The sequence below is a fragment of the Lepidochelys olivacea genome (genome assembly GCF_965140295.1).
Source record: "Lepidochelys olivacea isolate rLepOli2 genome assembly, chromosome: 8".
Lineage (NCBI taxonomy): Eukaryota > Metazoa > Chordata > Testudines > Cheloniidae > Lepidochelys > Lepidochelys olivacea.
In genome coordinates, this window is record NC_140418.1 from 56563855 (window position 1) to 56590924 (window position 27070).

A 27070-nucleotide genomic window follows, 5' to 3' on the forward strand; every position below is an offset into this window, starting at 1 on the left:
GCTGCTGGAGGTAAGTGCCACCTGGAACCTGCACCCTGACCCCTTCCTGCACCCCAACTCCCTGCCCTAGCCCTGATCCCCCTCCTTTGAGCCCCTCGGTCCCAGCCCTGTGCACCCTCCTGCACCCCAACCTCTCATCCCCAGCCCTACCCCAGAGCCCACATCCCCAGCTGGAGCCCTCACCCCTCCCTGCACCCCAACCTCCTGCCCCAGTCCAGAGCCCCCTCCCACACCCTGAACTCCTCGTTGCTGGCCCCACTCCAGAGCCCTCACCCCCTCCCACACCCCAATTCCCAATTTTGTGAGCATTCATGGCCCGCCATACAATTTCCATACCCAGATGTGGCCCTCAGGCCAAAAAGTTTGCCCACCCCAGTCATAGTTATTAATGTATTGATTCTCACAACTCCCTCCCCCTGAGGTAGGGAAGTATCGTTATCTCCATTTTATGGGTGGGGAACTGAGACTCAGTGACTTAACTAAGGTCACACACACAGCCTGTGTAGAGCAGGGACTTGAACCCAGGTCTCCTGAGTCCTAGGCCAGTACCTTCTGCTTCCCATTCCTGTTGTTGATGCATGACCTAGAATAAAATCCAGCTTCATTGCTTAGCTCTGTTAGCCTCTGCAGTGGTGACAAGAGTCCAAAGCATTTAAAAGAACGCCCAGAATTGAAAGGACTGTTTTTAATATTAATTTCTGTACTGGTGGTAAACAGTAATTCAGCTGACAGAGAAGAGGGTGAGGCTACATCCTCCTGACCTCTCAGTTCTATTCGCCCCCACTAAAAGAGTCATTGTGTGCCAGCTGTTACAACAGACTGTCCAAGATATCAATTTCTTCTTATACTTAAAATAGGAAATAGCAGCAGTATCTGAGATACGTGGGGTAACTCGTGGTAATTGCTGGCTTCGTAATAGTGGTGCCATTTTTGTTCTGTTTATACATCACTTAACACAATGGAGTCCTGGTCCATACAAATGATTATTAATAATAATTAATAAATCAGGCATTCCAAAGGTGGCTTTAACATGTAGCTTTAATTCTGAGTATAAATGTCTGCCCTACTCCTGGGATCACAACCACATGCACAAAGTAAAAATCTGAGGGATTCAATTGTGACTTGGACCATTTGACCACACAAGGGAATAGGGAAGAATAAGGAGACGCTCCCCTCCCTCAATACTGCCATACACATGCTTATTTTCAGTGGACAGGAAGTGTCCAGAGTCTTGGCTCTGTCCCGCAACACTGGTTTAAGCCAGCAGCAAATTGCTACTCAACCGCCACCAGCATCCAAGGTGGGAGGGAACTGTGCCTCAGAGGGTGTCTGAGAGTCACAGTGCCTCCAAGGGCTATTCCTGAGGTGTTGCAGCATATCTACCACCTGAAGTGCCTAAAGCCACCACCTAGCCCTGAGTGACTACACAAAGTAAACTGTTCACAAAGTAAAAATATAAGAAACAGGCCATAACTATCACCTACATCCTGTAATTATAATATCAGCAGAGACACTGGAGGGCTTCAAAAATCACCTCCCAAATGTTAATATTAAATTTTCCCATATAACTATATATTTAAAAATAAAAGCAGATTTCACTAAACGTTTAGAAGCTCAGTGCCACCCTTTCCTGGGTGTCTGGCTGGTGAGTCTTGCCCACATGCTCAGGGTTTAGCTGATCGCCATATTTGGGGTTGGGAAGGAATTTTCCTCCAGGGCAGATTGGCAGAGGCCCTAGGAGTTTTTCGCCTTCCTCTGCAGCATGGGGCACAGGTCACTTGCTGAAGGATTCTCTGCACCTCGAAGTCTTTAAACCACGATTTGAGGACTTCAATAGCTCAGACATAGGTTAGAGGTTCATTACAGGAGTGAGTGAGATTTTGTGGCCGGCGTTGTGCAGGAGGTCAGACTAGATGATCATAATGGTCCTTTCTGACCTTAAAGTCTATCATTCTATGATTTTCAGGGTGTTAAGTAAAGTCTTGTGTTCCACAGAAGAAGGGTTTTTTGGGGGCTGTCATGTTGACACTTCATCAGTCAATCGGATTCTGTGTTAGCAGCAGTTCCACTAATCTATGTCGTCAGTGACTGTTCTTTTCAACTTGGGGGCAGGGATGAAAGAGGGAGGGCAGGTTAGAGAGGAGTTCTTTAGAGAGGAGACTGGAAAATTCTACTTAATATCTTTCTCAAGTACAATAATGGGGAAAATGTGTCTTTTCAGAGACCCGTTTGTTTGGAGTAATAATAACTCATCCTCGTGTAGCGAAGCGAGATTCACCGGTGCGGCGCCTCCTGCTGGTTGTCTTGGGAATTAGCTCGTCCAGTCTTGGAGCGCCTCCTGATGCCCGATGTCTCGCCTGCCGCTGGCACCGTGTCCCTCCCGGACCCCGATGCCCTTTACCTTGGGGTGCTGCCCCCAGCAGTAACCCACACTCTGGGTTTCCCCTCCCAGGGAACCCCCAACCCTTTATCCCCACCTTGCCTCAGTGGCTACTGCCCTTCCCCAGCACTGCTCCGCTCCAGGTACCTTGCTCCCAGGCAGCTAGCCCTTCCCACTCCAGGCTAGAGTTAGACTTTTCCAGCTCCTGGCCCTCAGCCCTCTTATCGGGGCCAGCTGGGCCCTAATTGAGCGGGCCAGAGCTGTGGCTGCTTCCCCAATCAGCCTAGCTTGGCTGCTTTTAACCCCTGCCTATCAGAGTGCGGCAGCCACCCCACTACACTGTGGTTCTTGCTTCTGAATTTCTGGAGAGTTTTGGACAAATGTTACTTGTGAATAGTTAATACTCCCAATCATAAACATACTTTAGTACTTTTAGGGCTACATCCTGCACGGTGCTGAGCATCCTCAACTCCCAGTGATATTAGTTAGAGTTGAGGATGCCCAACACTTCACAGGACTGGGCCCTATGGTAATTCAAATTTTCAAAATTCTTTACAAACATGCTAGTTAGTATGGTGATGTGATATGTGCAGTATTAAAATAGCTGGATAATTAGAACTATTGAAACTGCACAACATGCCTGGTAAATACTATCATCCTAATTTTACAGATGTGCACATTGAGACAATGGAGAACATAACCTGTGACTTAAAGTCACATAGCAAATCAGAGATTATAATTTGGAAATTCTGGCTCCTGACCCTGTATGCAATCCCTAGACACATTGTCAAATTGTAGCAAACAAGTCTTCAGGGATCTACAAAACTTCAACATGTATTGAAAGTTAAGATGATGTTTCCATTAAGGATTAAAGATGGACAGATCAATAAAGATAAAATAAGAACTAACATGCAGATCTGTCCTGGAATTAAGATGAAACTTTGTAAATATTCAAATACCATTTTCCCCCAGTAACTGTTTTTCATTGCCTCTGCACTGTCTAGCTCCAGCAGGGACTGGAAAACTTGAAAATTTGCCCTGCACTGTTGTGAACTCTAATTCAGAAGCCCCCTCTGCTAACTTTGATGATTTAAATTGTTATAAAAATGATCAGCCTATGATTGATTTTTTTAAGTTGAAATTTTAGTCCTTTTAAAACCAAAAATAGATTTTTAAAAAGCAAGCATGCAAATATTTTTAGTGTTTCAGTTGCTTTTGATTGACTCTTCTAAAATTGTGTTTAGCTACTTTAAAGTCCACCATTATATGAGAGTTTAATCCTTAGGTGGAACTTGTACCTTTTAGATAGGTTTTAAGATAAGCATTTTTTTTATTTGTAAGGAGGGAGATCAAGGTAGAAAAGAGAGTCAGAAAATGTCATCTTACTTCTGTTTGAAGGAGGGAAACACAATTCTCTACCCTAGGGTGAACAGATATCCCGATTTTATAGGGACAGTCCCGATATTTGGGGCTTTTTCTTATATAGGTGCCTATTACCCCCACACCCTGTCCTGATTTTTCACCCTTGCTATCTGGTCACCCTACTCTACTCTGAAATTCATAAAGTAAGCCAGCAAATTGATTCCAGTTGTCTCCTCCCATTATGCCAATATTATGTCTTCTATAACACATTAGTCACTGTGTATTTGACATGTTACATGTTATACATACAATATTTTGTGTCTCATTGTAAAATGTGTATTTGGTATTAATCTTCCCCAGATTTACTTTCATACCAGACGGAATCATAATGGAATATACAACACTAACAGCCCTCCAACCATAACATTTCCAAAATTCCTAAGTGGCATTATTTTCTTGCATTTCTCTCAGATGAATACATATCACTCGCTGTCTGTACGCTGTGGTCTGGACCGCAGGGTGGTGTTGAGTCCCACGTTACTTTTAAGTAATATACCAAGGGCCAAGTTACATCATGGGGTGCATACATAATTCCCAATAAACTCAGTGGGACCTCTCCTATATGCCCTTTAGGTTAGAATTTGGCCTGAAGAGTCAATACTGCAGTAACGAGCTGCTGTAGCACATTTACTAGATGTGCTTAGACATAGCTCACCATCTACTGGGGAAGCAGCTGGAAAAGAGGGGGTATGGTCAAGAGTAGACTCTAATGGTTGAAGCACATCACTGAACATTGGGAGCTATGGATTGTACACACAACTTTTCAAACTCTGGCTTGCTGACCAAATCAGTCAACCCATCTGCAAAATGGGGTAATAATGCTTGAGTAATAATATTTAATTAATATTTGTACAGAAAAAAAAGTGCTCTTTCTAGAATTTTAACACTTTCTGTGATGCCTTCATTGTCATTTGTTTTACAATACTTACATTTTCTTTTCTTTTCCTTTGCTGAATCTGTTTTCTTTCCATAGCTTGCTTTTCTTTCCTTGCAAGACTGCTCTATATTATTGTATTTATTTTTCTCATTTTTAACCCATCTTTAGTTTTTCATCTAATTTCAAAACTTGATCTCCAGTCCCTCCCATGGACTGTATTTCTGAACAGCTGCACTAGCCAGAGAAGTAATTTGGCTTCAGGGACTAATGAAGTGCTATAGTAATTAAAATGAGAATTTTAGTTGTCTGGCAACTGCTTTATTTCCACAAGTAGAGATTGTTCCTGTTGACTTTACTAAGAGAATCCAAACTATGGTGTAAACAGGAAAGAAGGAGATGCCGCTCTTTTTTTTCCTTATTTTGGTCTGTTGCTGCTTGTTTATGTCTTTATAATGAGTTGAAATTCCTCAGCTCAAGCCATATGTGATGGGTGACTCTCCAGAGGTTCAGTTGGTCTGGTTAAGCATCCAAGAATTCAGATGTTTGTCCAAAGCTAGAGAAACCCCTGAACCTCAGTCTCTTGAATTTCTTGTCCCTGACCTGCTTTCCTTTCTTGTTTTTCCCATCCTTTTCACTGCACCAATGACACAGACAGACATCCCTATGGCTGCCTCCTTTTCCTGGTGTCTTTATGCTTTCTTCCATGTTGTCTGTTGCGTTTGAAATACCCTCCCCAAAACTGCACTCCCAACTACCTCCCTGGATTTCAGCTGCCTTACCAATGGGAATTGAAAGGAGGGAAATGTACAAAACCTGAATTAACTATCAAGATAAGTAACTGCTTTGGGCCTAATCCATTCCCCACTGGGTGTCTTTCATTGAATGGAATGGGATCTGGACCAGGCCATTACTCAGTAACCTCATTATTATTATCCTTGTCCTTTCTTGCTTCCTCATCCTTTGGGTTTTTTGTTGATTTAATTTGTAATCTTAACATTTTTTTACATGATGAATTTAAATCATACACTTTTCAGGATAGGGACCACAGGTGGAATCCTAGCCTTGATGAAGTCAATGGGAGTTGTGTTATTGATTTCAAAGGGGCCAGGGTTTACCTAATGTCTTTACTAAGTTTTGTGAACTGCGTGCCATATATTTTGGCACTTGAAAACCAGCAGTAATGATCTGGCTATGGATCTGGATCAAAATTTCTTAAAAATTCAGGGATGTTCAGACCCTTCAGTAATCCAGATTTCTTTGGCATAGATATCAGGCTAGAAATCTCACAAAAATTACCCTCGTGAGTTATCTGGTACTTCCTGAGTTAGGCCTGGCTGGAAATACTATCAGAGTAGATTTTCTCACACTACTGTCATACTGAGAGAAAGGATAGTCCAGCGATTAGGGCAGTAGCCTTAGAAACAGGAGACCTGGGTTCAGTTCCTTGCTGAATTTTCAGATTTTCTCTGTGATTTTGGGTAAAACACATGGTCTCTTTGTGCCATAGTTCTCCATTTGTAAAATGGGGGTAAAACATGAAAGATGGTGTGTTAATGGGGGCCACACAAATACTTAAGATAGATATTTCTGCTTTTGGATAAAATAAACAGGAAATTCAGAGACATATGAAAACTTTAACTTTTTTCAAAGCTCAAAAAAATCGATTAGCGTTTTGACTGAGGTTCAAACTGGGGGTTCTTTTATTGGAACCACTTTACCTATCTACTGTAAAAACTATTCCTAAATTACTGTGCTGAAGGTGCTTGTTCATCAATTTTTCTGATGGGGTTGCTGACTCATCCACTAGTTAGATTATGTAGGGCATCAGAGACCCACTGAATAGAATTTAGGGGCCCTCTGTGGATAAAATAATAAATTATATTTGCTGCAGTGCCCTAGAGTTGGCTTTCTGTTAATGTTCAGCTCTATAAAAAGGTAAATGCAAAAAGAAGTCCATTTATCACAGGCAGCACTTGAGGGAAATTGGTCCCATGTCTTTAAACAAAAACATATGAAATATGCACTTACATTCCAGTATTCATTATGAATTAACTTAAATTCTATTGCATATTTATGTAAGAATTAGTAACATACTCCGTGGGCGGTTCTTGATTTTCTCAGTCGTCCCGTATTTCTCATTAAGATTCTCCTGCCTCTTTTTGTTCTTGGCATTATCTCATTGTCTGTCACTTTAAAAAATTTTGTGAACAAGAAAAAAACAAAATCAGATTTTGACAGGATTTTCTTTTTAAAATATGGTTTTCAATCAAAGCTGTAGACTCACAAGCTCGTTCACTTCCTTTCTACCAACTTGCTATCCCTATGCTAATCCTTGAATAGTGATTTCGACTGATAGAACTTGGATGATCAATAGAACCATTGGAGATGTTATCCTTTTAGGTATGATATCGCTGGTCTAAAAAGGTGCCAGATTATTAGTATTGGAAGTTGGATCAGGCCCTGAACAGATAAAAGATAAGTACTAGATATTCATTTAGGCAGGTATTTTTAAGTTAGAGTTAAGTTTGCCATACTGCAGATAAACAATGGAAAATTTTCAAAATGTGTTTTATGCTGTATGCTGTGCAAAAGTCCCAATGCAAATAGTGCTTACAACTGCACATTAGGCATGTATTTTAGTTTATCAACTATAGTCCATCACTTGGATGTTTTATGGCACCCATAATTAAGTCAATGGGAGTTCTGCTTGAGTAAGGACTGTATAAGTAATTCAGGATCAAGCCCTGGTAACTACATCAAGCCCTGGTAACTACATTAGTAACTACATCCTGTGCTGAGCTGTGCTTAGTCCAGGACAGTGATCAATTTATAATGAAAGATGTGCCAGGGCTCAAGTAATTTTTTTACTTTCATAACTGACGCACCAAGCCCAGAAATGCCAGGGCTATGAGGTGCCTAGAGATGCTGGACTCAGCCCTGGCAAGCCCCGGCAAAAATGAAGCACTGTTCCAGGACAAGGGAGGTGAAACGAAGGTGGTTTTCCCTTAGTCCAGGGATCAGGAGGCTCTCTGATGTAAGTTAAAGCAGTCACGATTGCCAATGGCTCCTGGGACCTTTCTAGCAGTCAGGGATTTCTGCGGGGCGAGGGACACCTGGCCATGTCTGCATTTCTGCTGCCTTTCCCCCCTACTTCAGGCAGGTGTGTTGTGGTGTACGAGCTTTTACATGTCTTTGCCACCTAGAATCCTCAGATGGTTGGTTAAACTGGTTTTATAGCTGCTTTGTGCTGCTGATCTGCACAGAGCAGCTGGAATAGTGCAAAAGAACCAATCTATTTTGTTTACGTAAAGTCCCCCATGCATTTTCAACTAGATGCAATTTTCTTCTTCCATTTTTATTTTGAAATATATTGTGTTGCCGTCCACCATTCAATGGGTGTCACATTCCACCTAGTGATATGCAGCAATGCCTTGTTAAAACTCTGCTTCCAAACGGAAAGGAGGGATGGAATGATTTCCCTGGCTCTGTTAGAGTTCACCACTCCTATGAAAACTCCTAAATCATCCCTGCCAAAGAGGGCATCCAGGGGTCTCATAATATTTTGAAGAGCATTTTTTTTTGGCCTTTGAAATACAAACTGTTGCACTGATTTGTAAGAATTTTCAAAAATTTCCCACTGGATGATACTCCCACTTCCCCCCTGAAATTACTCAAACTGAAACACGGTGCAGTACTGTAATAATATTCAGTGAGCCAAATTCAGCTCTGTTGCAAAGGTGCATAAACTCCTCTGAAGATAAAGCTCAGTAGAATTGCATCCCTTATACCAGTGTTAAATTTGGCAAAGTATATCTGAAGGAACAAAGTATAAACACATCCAGCAAAGTGTGTCTTAATAAAAAATTGTTAGCAAGGTTTCTAGGTCTTTTTGCTCAGTGGCTTCCTTTGTTATGGTTATGAGAAAGTATGTGTGTTCAAATGGGGAAATAAATTAATAGATTCCACAGCCTCTCATTGTATGCTTTGCAAACGCACACACTGCAATGCAAGATTCATCCTGGGTTAATGGGAACGCTAAGATGGGAAACCCTTTTCATAAATACTGGTCCCAAACCTGCAAACACACATGAGCAGTCCCACTGAAGTAATCTAAGGGTACATCTATACTGCAATAAAAAACCTGCAATACCGAGTGTCAGAGCCCAGGTCAATTAACTCAGGCTCATGGGGCTCCGGGGTTCTAAACATGGCAGTGTGGACATTCAGGCTCAGGTCTCTTATTGTAGTGTAGACGTACCCTAAATGAATGCCATCATTTGGCATCAGTGGAGGTTAAAGTCAGTGTGATGATTCACATGCCTAAAGTTGTGCATGGGTGTAATTGCTTGCAGGATGAGGATCATTGTCAGCACATCTCTGATTCCAGCTTCAGGGATGGCTGCATTTCTGTTGTTGCTGTTTTTGTCTAAAGTTTGTCAAGCACTTTGGGATCCTTGGAGACATTGTAGTAATGTGAGATATCAATTAATAATTTTAATATTGTAACTGTAACAAATTTAGGCCATTGGTTTATATTATGGAGAGATGGATTACAGTCTTTAATATAGCTTCAGAATGGTCTAATTAGATTAATATATTTGTATAATCTGTATTTTCTAATAACATCGGTTATGTCCTGTGTAAACGAGGCCTCACTCATCAAACTTTCCCATGCAGGTAAACCCACAGAATTAATGGGAACCTTCTTCACCCTCACAGCCACTACAAATAAAAAGAACACAAACATAATCCTTTCTCTTAATATAGTGTAAATAGATTGGGTTGAAATGTCTCATTTGAAAACATTTTTGGGAAAAACTGGCATTCTCTAAATTGATATTTTGGCAGAAAACTTTTGTTTAAAAATTCTGGGTTTTTATGAGAAAAAAAAAAGAAAAATGATTTCCCCACCCACCCTGCTTTTCCATCTTTCTCTCCCTTTTCTCATTCCCCTCCCCCTTTTAGCGGCTGAAAATGTTTGAGATTTGATTTTGATTCTTATTGGGATCATTTTTGGAACATTTTTGCAGAACATTTGAGGAATTTTTTTTCATTAATAAGTTAACCATCTGTCAATGGGAAGCTTATAATAGAATGGTTCTTCTTTGATGCCATATGACTCCCTGTGTTTCTCATATTCTCCACTAGCCATGTCTTTCAATTTAGGGCTTCTCTACATGTACAGTGCTGTAGTGGTGCAGCTACACCATTGTAGTGCTTTAGTGAATCTAGATAGGGCCATATCAGGGCTGGCTCTAGGTTTTTTGCCGCCCCAAACAAAATATTTGCTGCCCCAAGCTCCGAGAGCGCAACTGCCCAAGCAAAAAAAAGAAAAAAAAGAAAAAAGGGAGGTGACCGGAACGCCGCCCCTGGAATTGTGCCGCCCCAAGCACGTGCTTGCTTTGCTGGTTCCTAGAGCCGGTCCTGGGCTATATCCACAGGCGCCGACTTTCCTTTGTGCCAGGGGGTACTCGACCCCCGGCCCCACCCCCACTCCACCCCTTCCCTCAAAGCCCAGCCCTTCCCCACCGCTTCCCACCCCTGCTCCACCCGCTCCCCTGTGTGCACTGCTTCCTCACTCTTCCGTCCTCCCCCCCAGCCTCCTGCATGCTGTAAAATAGCTGATTGCGGCCGGCGGGAGGTGCGGGGAGGGAGGGGGAGGTGCCAATCGGTGGGATTTGGCGGGGTCCACTGTCGAGCAGGAGGTGCTGTAGGGGAGGGAAAGCGCTGATAGGGGGCCTGCCAGTGGGTGCTCAGCACCCACCATTATGGCGATATCACTTCACTGTTTCCTCTGTAACAGCTGATTTAAAGAGGTGTCCTGGGGATGTTCTTTGTTTTGCTTTAAGCATAAGAGCTATGCAAACACAGTGAAACCTGAAATCCCATGAAACATGTCAAGCTTTCTCCTGTAGTAAAAACTTGAAACTCAGCCCAGGTTTACTGAAAGATTTAAACCTTGCATGATTTTGACTTGATTTTTAGTGGTTTTGACAGGGTTAGCCTTGAACTATAGGGCTTGATTGACTCTGAAACTCAGGGAATGTGAACCAGTACCAAAAACAATTTGCATAAAGCGCTGTCAAGCAAATATGCCAAATTGTTCACAGCTCTGTTAGTAAGATCATTGGCAGCTGCAGCGGAAATACAGAGCCTTGAACTCTGGTAATTTATTTTACTTTCTCATGCTGATTTGATGCTGATTGTTCACAAATGCAAAATGTTAAGGGTCATAATTCTCCTAAGGACAAATTCAGCCCTGATGTAAATGTCTATGTAGTGTCATAGGAATTGTCACACTGGATCTGACCAGCAGTCCAGCTAATCCAGTATCCCAGCTATGACAATGACTTGTCCCAGATGCTTCAAAAGAAGGTTCAAGAAACTCCATAGATGTTATGGCATAACATGTATAAGGAAAGTTTTCTCCTAGCCCAGACAGTCCATGATTAGCGCATGCCCTGAAGCATAAGAGTTTATGTCCCATTATAACTGTGGTGGGTCTCAATATCTATATCCATGTCTAATCCTTTAAAAATCTTGTTATTCTTGGCCTCAGTGATATCTCATGGCAGCAAATTTCATAGGCTAATTACTTATGGTATTTTTTTTTAACAAAGTTTCTTTTTTTAGTTTTGCGCTTACTTGTCTTAATCCTGTGAACCAACAGGTTCTCAACCTTTTTCTTTCTGAGATCCTCCAGAATATGCTATAAAAACTCCATGTCCCACTTGTGCCACAACAATTTTTCTTCATATAAAAGCCAGCGCCAGCATTGTGGGTTGCAAGCAGCGCAATTGCCCAGGCCCCAAGCCACGGGTGGCCCCGCTAAGCTAAGTTGCCCAGGCTTTGGATTCAGCTTCAGCCCTGGGTGGTGGGACTCAGGGCCCTGGCTTCAGCCCCATGCACTGGGGCTTTGGCTATCTGTCCTGGGCCCCAGCAACTCTAACTCCAGCTCTGCTTGGCTACCCCACTGAAACCTGCTCACAGTCCCACAGGGGGCTCCTGGTCCCTGGTTGAGAACCACTGCTGTGAACAGTACCATTGGCTTCAGTAAGGGTAATCACATGAGTAAGGTGACAAGAATTTGACCCTTGATGTTTTTCTACCATATCCATTTTATTTAGTATATGATTTACATGGCAAACATTTTTCTGTCTGTTTTCATATCGCACAATGAAAATAAAGGCATACCTTAGCTTAGAGGTTGTTTGTGTGTTTGTTTATTGTCCTACAGATATCCCCACATCAGATATTACAACCCTTTACTTCTTTATTGCTGGGCTGCTGTAGTTACCTGATATGGATGCAAATCCTGCTTGTCTTATCAGCAGGATAGCTTCACTGAAATTGGTGGGAGTGCTTGATCAGGCAAGCAGGACTTTTAGCATTGACAAGTCTTTTACCATGCAACTTTCTCAGTGATTTGATAACTGTGGTTCTAACATGGGTCTAGGTGACAGGGTCATTGCTCCGAGCAGTCAAAACATTGATCAAAATAGTACCTACAACTTGCAATAAACAGTGCTATGGAAGATTTACATGCTGTATTGTGACATGAATATTATTTTTTCTTATAGGTGTTGAAATGGGTAGAAGAAGCAGTGCAGGCCTCCAAAGTGCATCTCCTATCCACAGACCATTTGACCTTGGCAGTAAATACTTGGCAAATTCCTTTTGATCCCAGTCTGAAAGAGGTCACAGTGTCACTGAGTGGCCCTTCTCCAGTAGTAGAAATTCATGATCCATTAGGTGAGATATCTATATATTCTTTTATATTTAGTGGGGGGAAAAATAAACAAGACAACCCAGCTTTGCACTCTCCAACAGGAAAGGCCAGGTCCTTTTCCCATTGAAGTCAGTAGACCAAGTTCTGCTTCCGTACACCTATGTGGCTCTGGAATAACTCAGCTGAGTTCAGAGAGTTACTCTGGATTTATACTGATGCAACTACGAGCCCGGTGGTAAAACTTTGATTGACTTCAGTGGGAGCAGGTTTGGGTCTAAACTCCTTTGTATTATTTTGAAACCTGGCTGATCAGTCTATAAGAAAAGTTGGAGGAGTATATAGCCCGAATGTTACTCAGCAGTTTAATCACATAATTCCCAGAAATGTAAATGTCTAAAACACTTTCTGACTTTTCTTAATTAACTTGCTTGCATGCAGGGTGCAACATTGCTAACTTCGAAGACTGGAATAGCTTGTGTTTATTCACAAAATAGGCACTGTTTCCCCTGCTTTATTGCTTATGCTCAAGTATGCTTTCCATGGCAAGAAAGAAATCCTTTCAGTTCTAAAAAAATCTTACACCTTATGCCAGATTTGTACTGGCATAAATCTGAAGTAATCCATTGATTTCAGTGGAGTTACTCTGAATTTATAGAGCAGTAACTGGGATTGTTGTCTGGCTCAATATTTGCTTACAGGAGAAGCACCCACTTCCTTTGACATTTTAAGCAGGGGTGGCCAACCTGTGGCTCCGGAGCCACATGCGGCTCTTCAGAAGTTAGTACGCGGCTCCTTGTAATAGGCACCGACTCCGGGGCTGGAGCTACAGCAGCCAACTTTCCAGTGTGCCAGGGGGTGCTCACTGCTCAACCCCTGGCTCTGCCACAGGCCCTGCCCCCACTCCACCCCTTCCTGCCCCCTCCCCTGAGCTGTCATGCCCTCTTCCCTCCCCCGAGCCTCCTGCACCCACGAAACAGCTGATTTGGAGGTGCCGGGAGGGAGGGGGAGGCCTTGATCTGCGGGGCTGCCGGTGGGCGGGAGGTGCTGGGAGCAGGGGGTGGGGAGCTGATGGGGGCTGCTGACGTATTACTGTGGCTCTTTGGCAATATACATTGGTAAATTCTGGCTCCTTCTCCGGCTCAGGCTGGCCACCCCTGCTTTAAGCTATTGTTTTGGAAGTTGACTGGAAAAAGCCCATTTGAGAGTAACCAACTCTAAAATATGCTTTTCTCAGTGAAAATAAAGTTCGTAAAACTTTGAAAACAGATATGGGGGCTTTCCTCCTACTTGCTCCAAGAATGTATTCTGAAGTGGTGAGTCCTAGAATAATGAAAAAGGCCTATTTTGTTCATCTAGGGAGTGACCTGGAAGATCCAGAGTGAGATTTTCAAAAGGGCTTAAGGGAGGTGGGTGCTTAAATTGGTTAAACTCTCATTAAAAATCCCCAGTTAGTGCAGGATTGTTTTCTACAGCGGTTTTTAGTGCTTTATCCAATCTAGTATCACAGATGAATTAACATGAAGGGTTTCCTTTAGCGTGGCCATGAGGTATGGATCAGCCCCATTCTAAAAGTGATAGCACTGTAAATGGGCATTGCTAGCATGAAGGCATTTAGTCTTTTAATGCCATTATAAAGTCTTTTAATTATTTTATTCAACAGCTGTGCCCTCTGATGACACCACAACATACAACTTTTTTTTCGCTCACATTCAGTGGGTTTTTGGCTTTATCATGTCATATGTGTACAGAGGGGCTGAACATACTGGAATATGGTAGCTGGCCCTTACTAGTTGTGAACCAAACCAAAACCAAGAATCAAATGCACCTGAACCATGAGAACATTCCAATTCAAACTCTGCATCATGTGCCCATAGTTATTTAGTGGTGAAAAAAATAATGTAGGTTACTGATTTCGGATACTATTATAAATAAAGGTATTTTTGATAGGTTTATTACTCCTTTATGAGTTAGAGTCCTTAGGAGCCTGTGTAATTCTCCAGAAATTAAAATTCAAGATTGTGCGTTCTGGGCTCTGAGTGACTTTCAGCTGGAGATTTATTTTGAGCTCTTTAAAGTGTCTATGAAATGTTCCTTTTCACAGCATGGGTTCTCTGCAAGGCACCTGGTCAAGCCTTCCATCTGAGGCATTCCTCCTTTGTTTACAGGAAGGGGGACTTTGCTTAGAGTGTGTCTCTGAAGAGCACGATTAACACAGTTATGTGTGGAGTTCTGCCTTAAATACTAGCTCTGCCAGATGTGCTTTGTTTACCTTAAAATGCATATCACCCTTTGTTGTTTAAAGTGACTTTCAAATCATGGGTAATCTGGGAAAATGTGTTTAAGGGTTGCATGACAGTGCTTTCAGTTTATCATGTGCGGAAGCATGAACACGGACTGTAAACATGGACTGCCAGAGTTGGGTTTACTGCCCTGAGTAGTCCCTTTCACTTCAGTATGACTATTTGCTGGATTAAGCACTATATCCAGTATTCTATGATTTCAGGATCAGGCCCTGAATTAGAAAACAATTCCATCCCTTTGTTCTTTGTAATGTCCCAGATCCTTGGCTGTGCTGCTCAGCCGCTTGTGACACACCACCAGCACAACCCAGCCCCAACGCCCTCGTGTACAGCCCCAGGAAGATCACCCCACTTTGGTGGGATGCACCACCTGAGGCACAGAGGTCCCTATTCTTCCTCCTCCCTCCACTGTTGACATCAGGGGGAAGACTGGAGAGAAAAGGGCATGGCCAGCATGTCCCTCTGCCCTTTTTATTGTCAGCTGTATCAGTACCTGGTAGGCTGCTCTAATTTACACCAGGGACCAATCTGCCATGCTCACAACTCAGAATCAAAGGAATGCTGACCTGCGTTCTGTGCTTCTCAGCCTCCTCTGAGGATCTGTACCTCAGCCAATCGGCCCTTCTTGTTCATGTTCTAAGGGCCCGATTCTCATCTGGTTTAAATCAGCATAGCTCCAAATTAGTGGAGATATGTCAATATACATCAGCCAACAATGTGGCCCATATATCCAGTACCCATACTTGAGCCCTTTTCCTGCACTTGAGCCTCATTTGCTGTTTTGGAGCTCTTCCTCATATTGTTCAACCACTGATGGCACTTAATGATTAGCAGAGTAGGTCGTCCAGTGTCTGTTTAGAGAACCAATTCCAGCCTATAAACTTATCTGAGTACCAAAACATTATGAAAACTGGTACTCCCTTATTGAGGCAGAATGTACCTGATAGCCAGGCTAAATTCACAATGAGAATTTAAGGAGTTTGAACAAAAGTGGGAAAATTCCTTAAAGTTAAAACACTGGTGCGGCACCAACAGTTCTAACAACAGTGGAAATGCTAGTGGGGACTGGCTAACAGTGTTTCTACCACCATGCTATCTACCCTACTAAGGGCAGGTCTAGAGGACAGAAGGGTGAGCATGCTGGCAGCTGGTCAGTACTATCAGTGCCATCACTAATGGAAGAATTCTCTAAAATTCTGAATGAAAACTGGCCATAGACAGCATCTGCCACTGAACCTACACCTCTCATTTGGCATCAGTTTGTTCTGGGAAAGTTAGAAGAAGAGAAAGTTATTTGCCTGATAATTTGATTCTTATATCAGTAAGTCATTACTCACCACACAGAGGTGTATTAAGTTATTAAATTAATGGAAAAGGTACAATGTCTCTTTGAACATTTTTAGAATCCTGACAAAGAATTTCCAGTAACAGCTTGAAGTTGGAGATTACTGTAAATATCATAAAATGAGCTAGCTAATAAGTCATATAGTAACCGTATGTGTGACATGGCTAAGAGAAATATATTAACGCCATGTTTACTTGTGTTTTAGGTAAGGAGATAAGGAAAGGATCTGGCTTGAATGAGTTGCTAAATATCCATAACTCTGCAAAGGTGGTGAATGTAAAAGATCCAGAACCTGGAATGTGGACGATTAAGGTATTAACTTATTGACTCTGTGTATGATGTGCAGTCACTACTTTTGATAGCAGTAGAATTAAAACTTTGCCCAGGTAATAGAAAAACTAGAGAGTTATTTCTGGTCAATTTCTGCCTGCTTGTCCTTTTCCTGTACACAGGAGCAAAACACAGTGGTCACGGTGTGTTTTTGCTGTGCTGTCAGAGAGCATGTGCAGGGGGAGACTGCTGCTTTATGGCTCTTTGTGCACAGTGGGACATGTGATAGAAAGGGAGTACAATGTGCAGGCCAAGGATTTGGTTTGTAGGCTTATGAACTGTGCAGACAATCTTTTATTTGATGCATTACTCTATGAATGAACATTGAATAGAGAGTGTAGGGCCCCATCCTTCAAACCTTCGAGCAGACAAGTACATTTACACATGTGAGTATTGTCATTGCATATGCATTCATAGGATTGGGCCTTAAAAGATTTAGACCTGGTGTACACTAGAAAATTAGGTCAGCATAACTATCTTGATCAGAGGTGTGAAAAATCCACACACCTCTGAGCAGCATAATTAAGCCAACCAAAGTCCTGATGTAGACAGTGCTAGGCAACCTAGCTACTGCCTCTCAGAGAGGTAGATCATCTACACCGGGGTGGGCAAACATTTTGGCCAGAGGACCACATCGGCATTGCGAAACTCTATGGAGGGCTGGGTAGGGAAGGCTGTGCCTCCCCAAATGGCCTGGCCCCCGCCCCGTATCCTCCCCCTCCCACTTCCCGCCCTCTGACTGCCCCTCCTCAGAACCCCTGACCCATCCAACGTCCCGTGCTCCTTGTCCCCTAACCGCTCCCTCCTGAGACCCCCGACTCTAACCGCTCCCCCAGGACTCCACCTCCTATCCAACCCCCCCTGCTGCCTGTCTCCTGACTGCCCCGACCCCAATTCACACTGCTGACCCCTGATGGGCCCCCCAGACTCTCACGCCTATCTATCCTCCCCTGTTCCCCGTCCCCTGACTGCCCCCTGGAACCCCCTGCCCCTTATCCAACCCACCCACCCCCCGCCCGCCCCCTTACCATGCTGCTCAGAGTGGCAGTAGCTCGCAGCCCCACCACCAGGCCTGAGCCAGCCACGCCGCCCTCGCTGCCCGGCAGGAGCAGCGGGCCAGAGCGCTGGTGGTGCGCTGAGGCTGTGGGGGAGAGAGAACAGCAAGGGAGGGGCCGGGGGCTAGCCTCCCTGGCCGGGAGCTCAGGGGCCAGGCAGAACAGTCCCGCGGGCTGTAGTTTGCCCTCCTCTGATCTACACTGATGGGAGAATCCCTTCTGTCAGCGAAGGTAGTGTCTACACTAAAGCACTACAGTGGCACTGCACCACTGTAGCACTGTAAGTGGAGACAAGCCCTTAGAAACCAATGTAATACCAACTGTAATACCATGTAATTACCAACTTGTAATGTTGTACCAACTTGTTTAGCAGCAATAACAGAACAGGAAATTGGTATTAAGTGAATTAAGGGCCACTTTGAGAACACCTGTTCTTCTTCGAGTGGTGTCCCTGTAGGTGCTCCACTCTAGGTGTGCTTGTGCTCCCTGTGCCTTTGGTTGGAGATTTTTCATAGCAGTGTCCATTCGGCCTGAAGATGCATGTTAATCTCATGTTCCATGCTGTTGTTATATAGCACATCATGGGCGAACTGCTCTCAGTTCCTTCTCACCGGCCTTGGCCTGAGGTGGAGCTTTAGCAGTTGTCCTTTTTGAGTTTTACGGGAACTGTGACCCCTTAGCTCTTTTAGTAGTTAGTTTATTATAGTTGTTCTTAGCAGTAGTTAGTAGTAGTTTCAGCTGTTGTAGTTTAAAAAAAAAAACTTAACCTCTTCCCCAAAATTATTTATTTATATAGCTTTTATATAGTTTCTCCTGGTTTCACACACTGTCTTTTGTATCAGGAGGTAATCCCGGTGAGTGAGAGACACACACGGTGTATCTGTTGCCTCAGGGAATCTTATATTTCCCAAAAGTGCAACTTCTGTCTGACATTAAAATCTAGAGCCAGAAAAAATAGGGAGATCAAACTTGAACTCCTCATGATGGAGAGCTCACTAAGTGCGGCCTCTGATGCTGGCTAGGAGACCCCACCCCTCATATGCCAGTCTCAAAGTAAAGTCTTCTGCCTTCACTGTCTCCGAACCGCACTCATCAGGGGCATCTAAGAGGAACACCCAAGATTCTTCTCATAAGACTCCCAAAGACTGTCTCTTGAGTTCTCCAGGTAGGGAATCTACCTCAAAGGTGTCAAGGTCTCCAATGACTTCAGCCACTTTGATGCCCACTGCTGTTTGGTATCCATGAGACTGCTGGCCCCTCAGATACCAAGGGCACAGTTAAGTCTAAAGACTAAAAAAATCCCAGGCTCCAAGAGGTCCTCCTCTTCTCACTCGGTATTGAAGAAGCCCCCTTTGGCTTCATCTGGACTCCCGTTGGAGCTTTTGGGATTTGTGGTACCGTCAACTCCCTCACCAACTGTCGCGTCGATGCAGGCCATGGACACAGTACCGACAACACTCTTGGTATTGCAGGAGTTTCACTTTTCCCGAGACCTCGCTGTGTCTGAGATGCCTGACTCACCATTGCTCAGCTCTGATATATTCTGGGTACCGAGGACCTCCAGATCTTCGGATTTTTGCCCAGTATGGACAGTTTCATGTCAGGTTTCTTCTGGTGGTTCACGATTTCAGAGTGACTTGGAAGAGGAGGATTCTGTTGAAGATCTTGCCTCAGTCTCTCAAATATCTATCCAAGGTTCTCCACACCATCTCTATAGAGGCTGTCTTCCAGAGGTCTCTGAGGAAGTTGATCTTACTCCTGAGAGACATCCACAGCTGCCATCTCACTGGTATGAGCACTCATGGATGCCTCCACCCATGCCATATATACTTGACCATACTGGTACCCTTGATTGGCCTATCACCAGCAATTCTCTAGGGCCTCAAGCACTTCCCATCAAAGAGATAAACAATCTTCATCACCCTTCCTCTCCCAGAGATTGAAACATCAGGAAGAACCCTTTGAGGAAGGTAGGACTGATGAAGAGCTCTCTCCACTAGCTAACATCTCTTTTTCATTTCTGGATGAAGTGATCATGCCACCTCCACCATCTCTGGCTGATTATTTTAAACAGTTCTAAGAGGGTCACAGATTCTTTGCAGCTCCCTCTTGAGGAGATTAAAGAATCACATCGTAAGCTTCTTGACATCCTTCATACAGTTTAATCCTCTTGGAGTCTGAAAAGGTTATTTTGCAGACCCCTTCCTCAATTCCGCTCACATGCAAGAGAGCAGACAAAAAATATTATGATTCCTCTTAGGATTCAGAATTTTATTTTCTCATCCGTCTCTTAACTCTTTAGTGGTTGAGGTGCTTAACAAATGTGGAAGGCAGGATCACTCTAAATCTCTGTCCTATGATAAATACCATAAGTGCCTTGGCCTGTTCAGTAGGAAATCATATTTGTCTGCTACTTTACAGTTCAGAATCGCCAATTACCAAGTGTTAATGACAAAGTACAACCATACGAATTATATCAAGCTGAACTCCTTTACTGAGTATACATTCTACCAACAGAACACAGAGAGCCATTACATTCCAGAACATCTTTGAAGGCCTCTCTCAAAGCTGCAGATACTGCCACTCATTCAATTTCTATGGTGGTAGTTATGAGGAGGGCCTCCTGGCTTCAGCTCTCAGGATTTCCAAAGGAGATTTAGAATATGGTAGAGGACCCCAAGAGGTCCCACCCCACCAAATTCTTGGATTCCAAGAACCTCAACGCAAGAGACAGGTTGCAGAGGAGAAAACCAGCCACTTCCCAAACTTCAACCATACAACCGTCCACCTTGAAGCACCAATTTTCATGTGGTGGTCAAGATCCTGAGCTGCCATCTCCTTTCATACCAACTGCAATGTTCCACCTGCCATCTTCCCTTTAGCAACCACCTTTAACACTTCTGGCAGGATTGGGAGTCTACCACTAAGGACAAGTGGGTTTTGGGGATCATCTCCACAAGAGACTCCATCCACTTCATTTCTCTTCCACCTGCCAAGCCTCCTTCCCCATCCCTCTTCAGGGACACCCCTCATGAGAACCTGCTATGACAGGAAATAGACTTTCTTCTTCTCTTGGGTGCTATAGAACTGATTCCCATGCAGCACAGAGGAAAGGGGTTTTATTCCAGGTATTTCCTAGTTCCAAAAGGAATGGTGGTTGGAGACCCATCCTAGATTTAAGACCACTCAACTAGATCCTAGATTTAACTCAACCCATCCTAGATTTAAGACCACTTTGCGAAGGCAGAAAAATTTAAAATGATGGCACTTGCAGCAGTAGTTCTGTCACTGGACCAAGAGGATTGGTCCTCAGCCCTCGAACCCCAGGATGCATATTTCCATATAGCAGTCCACCCATCCCACAAAAGGTTCCTAAGTTTTACTGTCCATCAGGACCACTTTCAGTACAGGGTGCTCTCTTTTGTCCAAACATCTGCCCCAAGGGCCTTTTCAAAGATTATGTCAGTAGTAGCATCACATCTCCACAGCAAAGGAATTCTGGTATTCCTTTACCTAGACTGTTGGCCTCTGAAAGGTTGCTCCCTGGATGTAACTTCATGGGCAACTTACAAAGCCATAGACCTCTTTCTCAAATTGGACCTGCAATTGAACATTCAAAAAATCCACCTTAACCCCTTTGCAAAAGTTAGAATTCGTAGGAGCTCATCTTGATTCGAGGGTGGCAAGAGCCTACCTCCCAATTCACAGATTCATGGCCCTATCCAACATAGTCAATACAATCCAGATCACTTCTCAAATTCCCAGTCAAGAGCTATTTTCAGCTGTTGGGGCATATGGCAGCTGCTACTTTCATTATAGACCATACAAGACTGCAAAAGTGATGCCCTTGGGGGTGGCTCAGGACTGTTTAGTCACAGAAGAGACAGTCTAACTACACTACTTTCCATACCCATCTTCATAAAGGAATCTCTCAATTGGTGGAAATACCCTCACAATGTTTGTGTGGGAGTCCCTTTCACCTGTCCTTCTCCCAGCAGTTATCATAACAACAGATATATCACTGTTGGGCTGGTGTAGCTGTGCCTTTGTGGGTCACAACTGAGAATACCAAATTCAGGACAAACTGCTGAGAAATAGGGCAAACACATCCCAAAACTGGTGGTTATTCTCCTTTAAGATATACCAAACCAGCAAAAAAAGTAAACTTCTGTTTCACCACACTGGCTAACAAGAAGTCAGAACTGCAGTTTCCTTAGGTATTCCAGTCCTTGTATCTCCACCAAAAACATTAGATTTAAAGATGAGTGGTTCTTTAAAACCAATTTAATCAAATAAAAGGTTCTTCTGATCCCAAAGGACCAGCCACACACCCAGGTCAATATACAACTCAGATCTTACCCAAAATTACGCTGTTGCCAATCCTTTAGTATCTAGAATCTAAAGTTTTATTTATAAAAAAAAAAAAGAAAAGAAAGGTGAGAGTTAAAATTCGTTAAAGGAATCAAATACACACAATATTTGCAAAGTTCTTGGATCAGGCTTTGTAGCAGTGATGGAATAAACTGCTGGCTTGTTAAGTCACTGGTTGCTTCCAAATCATTGGAAGGTCCTCAGTCCCTTGGTTAGAATGCTTCCATTAGTATAAGTTCATAGTCCAGAGGTTTGAGCAGGAAAGAGACAAAATGGAGATGATTCCAGGGCCTTTTATAGCTTCTGCCATGTGGAGGGAAATCTATTGTTTCAAACAAAGCCCTCAGCACAGCTAGTGGAAAATTACAGGTAGCAAAATGGTGTTTGGGGTCACATGGGCAAGTCACATGTCCATGCAGGATTTCGCTTAGTCACAGCAGAACCATTTGCCATACTCTAGTTGTTCACATGAAAGTCCATCAGGCATGGATGGGCGTCTTCCATGGTCTATTGTGAGTTAAGTGTTCCTTGATGGGCCACTTAGCTTGAATAGTCTCTTCAAGATGTGCAGGCTAAATACCTTGTGAGTGTTACCACAGGAGCAAACATATTTGAAATACAGGTTGTGATGGGTTTGGTCACAGAGACCCCCTTGGGACTGCCACCTGATGTGCTGAAATGACCTCTGAGCCCGTTTTCCCTGCCAGCTTGGGATTTCAGAACCCTGCCTTATTGAGTCAGTCTGCTGAAAACACAGACCCAGGTCTGAACCATGTCCCCCAAAGCCGCAGACTTTAAGAAGTGCTCCTGTCTCCAGCACCCAGATACCCAGTTCCCAATGGGGTCCAAACCCCAAATAAATCCATTTTACTCTATATAAAGCTTATACAGAGTAAACTCATAAATTGTGCACCCTCTATAACACTGATAGAGAGATATGCACAGCTGTTTGCTCCCCCAGGTGTTAATTACTTACTCTGGATTAATTAATAAGCAAAAAGTGATTTTATTAAGTATAAAAAGTACGATTTAAGTGGTTCCAAGTAATAACAGATAGAACAAAGTAAGTTACCAAGCAAAATGAAACAACACATGTAAGTCTAAGCCAAATACATGAAGAAACTGCATATAGGTAAATCTCACCCTTAGAGATGTTCCAGTCAGCTTCTTTCAAAGACTGGACTCCTTCCTAGTCTGGGTCCAGCAATCACTCACACCCCTGTAGTTATTGTCCTTTGTTCCAGTTTCTTTCAGGCATCTCTTGGGGGTGGAGAGGCCATCTCTTAAGCCAGCTGAAGACAAAATGGAGAGGCTTCCAGGGCCTTTTATATTCTCTCTCTCGTGGGTGAAAACCCCTTTGTTCTTCTGTGCAAAGTCACAGCAACAAGATGGAGTTTGTAGCCACCTGGGCAAGTCACATGTCCATGAATGATTCAGCTGTTTGCAGGCTGACACCATTGTTTACATGTTAGTTTGAACATTCCCAGGAAAGCTCAGATGTGGATAGGTGTCTCCCAAAGTCCATTATCAGTTAATTGTTTCTTGATTGGGCACTTACTGAGAATAGTCCTTTCTCAAGAAGTTGACCAAATGCTTCACTGAGGCTACTTAGAATCAAACACATTGAGATACAAGTACGTAGCCAATATTCATAACTTGAAATGCAGAAGTGATACACACATACAGACAGCATAATCATAACCAGCAAACTACAACCTTTCCATAGACATCCCACTTGACCTCCTCTGTACAAGACCTGGTGCAACCATAGAACCCTGGTTGCAACAATGATCTATACGGTCACAGTTTATGCCAATAACATCAGACAGGTATAAAGCCAATACTCATAACTACAAATACAAACATGATACATGCATACCAATAGCATAATCATATTCAGCAAATCATAACCTTTCCATAGACACTTTACATGACATACTTTGTACAAGATTTGTTGTAATTATATAACAGTGGTAGCAACAATGATCTACATGGTCATATTTTAATCAGATAATGTCACAGGTGGGGAGTGCATCTAGACACCCACATGGTGCAGGGCAGGTGGATGCTTCAGAAAACCACTCTGCACATCAACCTCCTGGAACTCAGGGCAGACAGATACGCCCATGTCCAGTTTCTACCACTAATCAGGGGCAAACACATAAAGGTCATGAGAGACAGCATGTCATGCATGTTCTGTATCAAACAACAAGGAGGGGCAAGATCCCCCCCCCCTTTGCACCAAGGCTGTCAAGCTTTGGAACTGATGCATATGCAGTCAGATTGTCATTTTAGCAGCTTACCTCCCAGGAATTTAGAATGTGACCATGGACACACTCAGCAGGCACTTCTCTCAAGACCATGAGTGGGAGATAGATTCTATCATACTTGCCTACATATTCTGGCACAGGGCACTCCTCAAATAGATCTGTTCACCATGATGGTAAACAAGAAATGCAACCAATTCTGCTCCAGAGGCAGGCTGGGTCACCGATCCTTGGGGGATGGCTTGCACCAGCAGTGGTCTGTACGCGTCCATCCCCCAACTCTTGTAATATCCAAAGTTCTATTTAAAATAAAAAAGGACAAAGCCAGAATTGTTATAATGGCTGAGTGGATCACTTGACGATTACCTGTTCTGTTCATTCCCTCTGAAGCACCTGGTATTGGCCACTGTCAGAAGACAGGATACTAGGCTAGATGGACCTTTGTTCTGACCTTGTATGGACATAAGAGTCCTGATATGTCTCAGACAAACTTGGTTTCCTTACCTGATTCAGCTGGCCATACACTCACTGATCACTCTCCAGGCCACTCCTCATCTCCTTTCCCAGGAAGGTAGGAAGATCCTTCACCCCAATCTTAGGGTTCTTGGGCCCAAAGCAGGCTGGTTGATGGTTCACAGGATTAGAGATGACCTGTTTAGAGGAAGTAAAAAGAGTGCTATTACGGAGCAGAAAACAATCTACACACTACACTTACTTACAAAAATGGACAAGATTTGCCTGCTGGTGTGATCTCAAACACATTCCACCTACAGCCTGATAGTTATCAGATATACTTGACTACATTCTAGAAATAAAAAACTCAGGGCTGTCTCTGAGTTCCATTAGAGTTCACCTCTCAGCCATCACAGCTTTCCATTCATGGATCAGTGTTCACATCGCATTTCCTGTCAGTACACAGCCCAAGCTGGGGAAGCTAACAATCCAACCAGTGGAGCAAATTTGGTGATGAATTTTGGTCATGTGCCACTTGAGGCACGTTGCATATATGCTCAGAAGAAGATTCTCTAATAAAAGGTTATTCTGTATTCCTCAACCCAATGAGGATGAGGTTCCTCAGGCAGGACTTGGAAATCTCTTTCCACCAGTCAAATGTCCCACTCTGGATTGGGATCTCAATCTGGTTCTTAAACATCTTATAAAATCTCCATTTGAACTGATGGCTCCCTGCTCACTCCTCCATTTGTCGATGAAGACAGCATTTCTGATAGCTATCATGGGAGCTCAACAAGTTGGAGAAATAGAGGTTCTTATGGCATACTCTCCTTTCACAATATTTTTTTAAAGACAAGGTTACATTATGACCACACCCCAAGTTTTTACAAAAGATATCTTCCAAGTTCCATATTAACCAACCAGTTCACCTTCCAATCTTCCATCCTAAACCTCACCTAGATAAAGAGGAGGAATTGTTACACACACTTCATATCAGAAGAGCTATGACCTTCTATTTTGACCAGACTAAACTTTTCAGAAAGACTAAATTATTTGTTTCGATTGCAGACAGATCTGTAAATAGACTTTCCAAGTGGATATCTGACTGCATTAGTTGTTGCTACCAATCTTATAATCTCCAAGCACCCTCAAACATACAAACTCGCTCTACAAGATTTATTTCCATTTCTCCAGCCTTTCTTAAAAATGTTCCCATCATTGAACTATGTAGAGCTGTGATGTGGACCTTTATACATACCTTTGCTGAGCACTGTGCAATAACTCACGGCTCAGCTTTTGGTGCTGCGTTGAGCTCAGCTATACTTTCTTTAATACTGGACTCCAAAGCCCGCTCCTCCTTAAAGAGAGCTGCTTGGAAGTCACCTAGAGGGGACCACCTATAGGGACACTACTCAAAGAAGAAGAAATGGTTACTCACCCTGTGCAGTAACTGTTGTTCTTTGAGATATGTGTCCCAGTGTGTGCTCCACTACCCGCCCTCCTTCCTCTCTACTTCAGAGTTCTCTGCTATGGAGTTTTGTGGTAGAGAACGAACTGAGGATGGTTCGCCTACCCAGTGCTATATAAGAGCACAGAGCATGAGATTCATTAACGCATGCACAGGCCGAATGGATCTCCGATCAAAGGTGCAGTGGGCACAAGCGCACTGAACGTGGAGCACCCACAGGGACACGCATCTTGAAGAACCATAGTTACTGCACAGGGTGAGTAACCATTTCTTTACATCTAGTAACTACTGTAAGGCCTGGTCTATGCATAAAGTTGAACTGCTTAAGCTAAAGGCATGAATTTAGTAGTTAAAACAGTGTAATTTCAGTGTGTAGACAAGCCTAAGTGTGTATGTGTAGATTAGAACAAGTGGTTAAGGTTGTGTTGGGATTAGCACGTTAACTAACTCTGACCTATCAACTACCTTCACATACTGTATACTCAGGTTAGCACATTTAATTAATTTGTCCTGAACTAGCTAAATCAAGGTAAAAGGTGTTATCCAAAACTCAGGAACTGGTAGTAATGGGGACTTTAACTTCCCAGACATCTATTGGAAAAGTAATGCAGCAAAACACAAAATGTCCAGTAAGTTCTTGAAATCTGTTGTGGACAACTTCTTGTTTCAGAAGATGGAAGAGGTAACCAGGGGGACAGCCATTTTAGACTTTATTCTGACTGACAGGGAGAAATATTGTTAAATTTTATTAATGCTTGTATACAGATGCTAGATATCTCAATACTAAGATGTGTGAACTTGAGTGCCTGGTAAAAATGAAGATATTGATATAATAGGCATCACAGAAACTTGATGAAACAATAATAATCAATGGGACATGGTAATACCAGAGTACAAAATATATAGGAATAACAGAGTAGGTCACACTAGAGGACGAGTGGCACTATACATGAAAGAAAGCATAGAGTCAAATATAGTAAAAATCCTTAAAAGAATCAAATTGTACCATAAAATCTCCATGGTTAGAAATTCTATGCTCGAACAATATACCACTGACCACCTGTCCATGATAG

At 43.2% G+C, this 27070-nt stretch overlaps 1 protein-coding gene across 1 annotated transcript in view; it reads left to right on the forward strand.

Annotated features, from left to right (window-relative positions):
- The window catches only part of HMCN1 (hemicentin 1), a 325574-nt gene that overhangs the window by 79815 nt on the left and 218689 nt on the right, over positions 1 to 27070 (forward strand). The window contains exons 5-6 of the mRNA XM_084636570.1: positions 12260 to 12431; positions 16259 to 16365. Coding sequence (XP_084492696.1) covers positions 12260 to 12431; positions 16259 to 16365 — 279 coding nt within the window. The remainder of the gene's footprint in view (positions 1 to 12259; positions 12432 to 16258; positions 16366 to 27070) is intronic.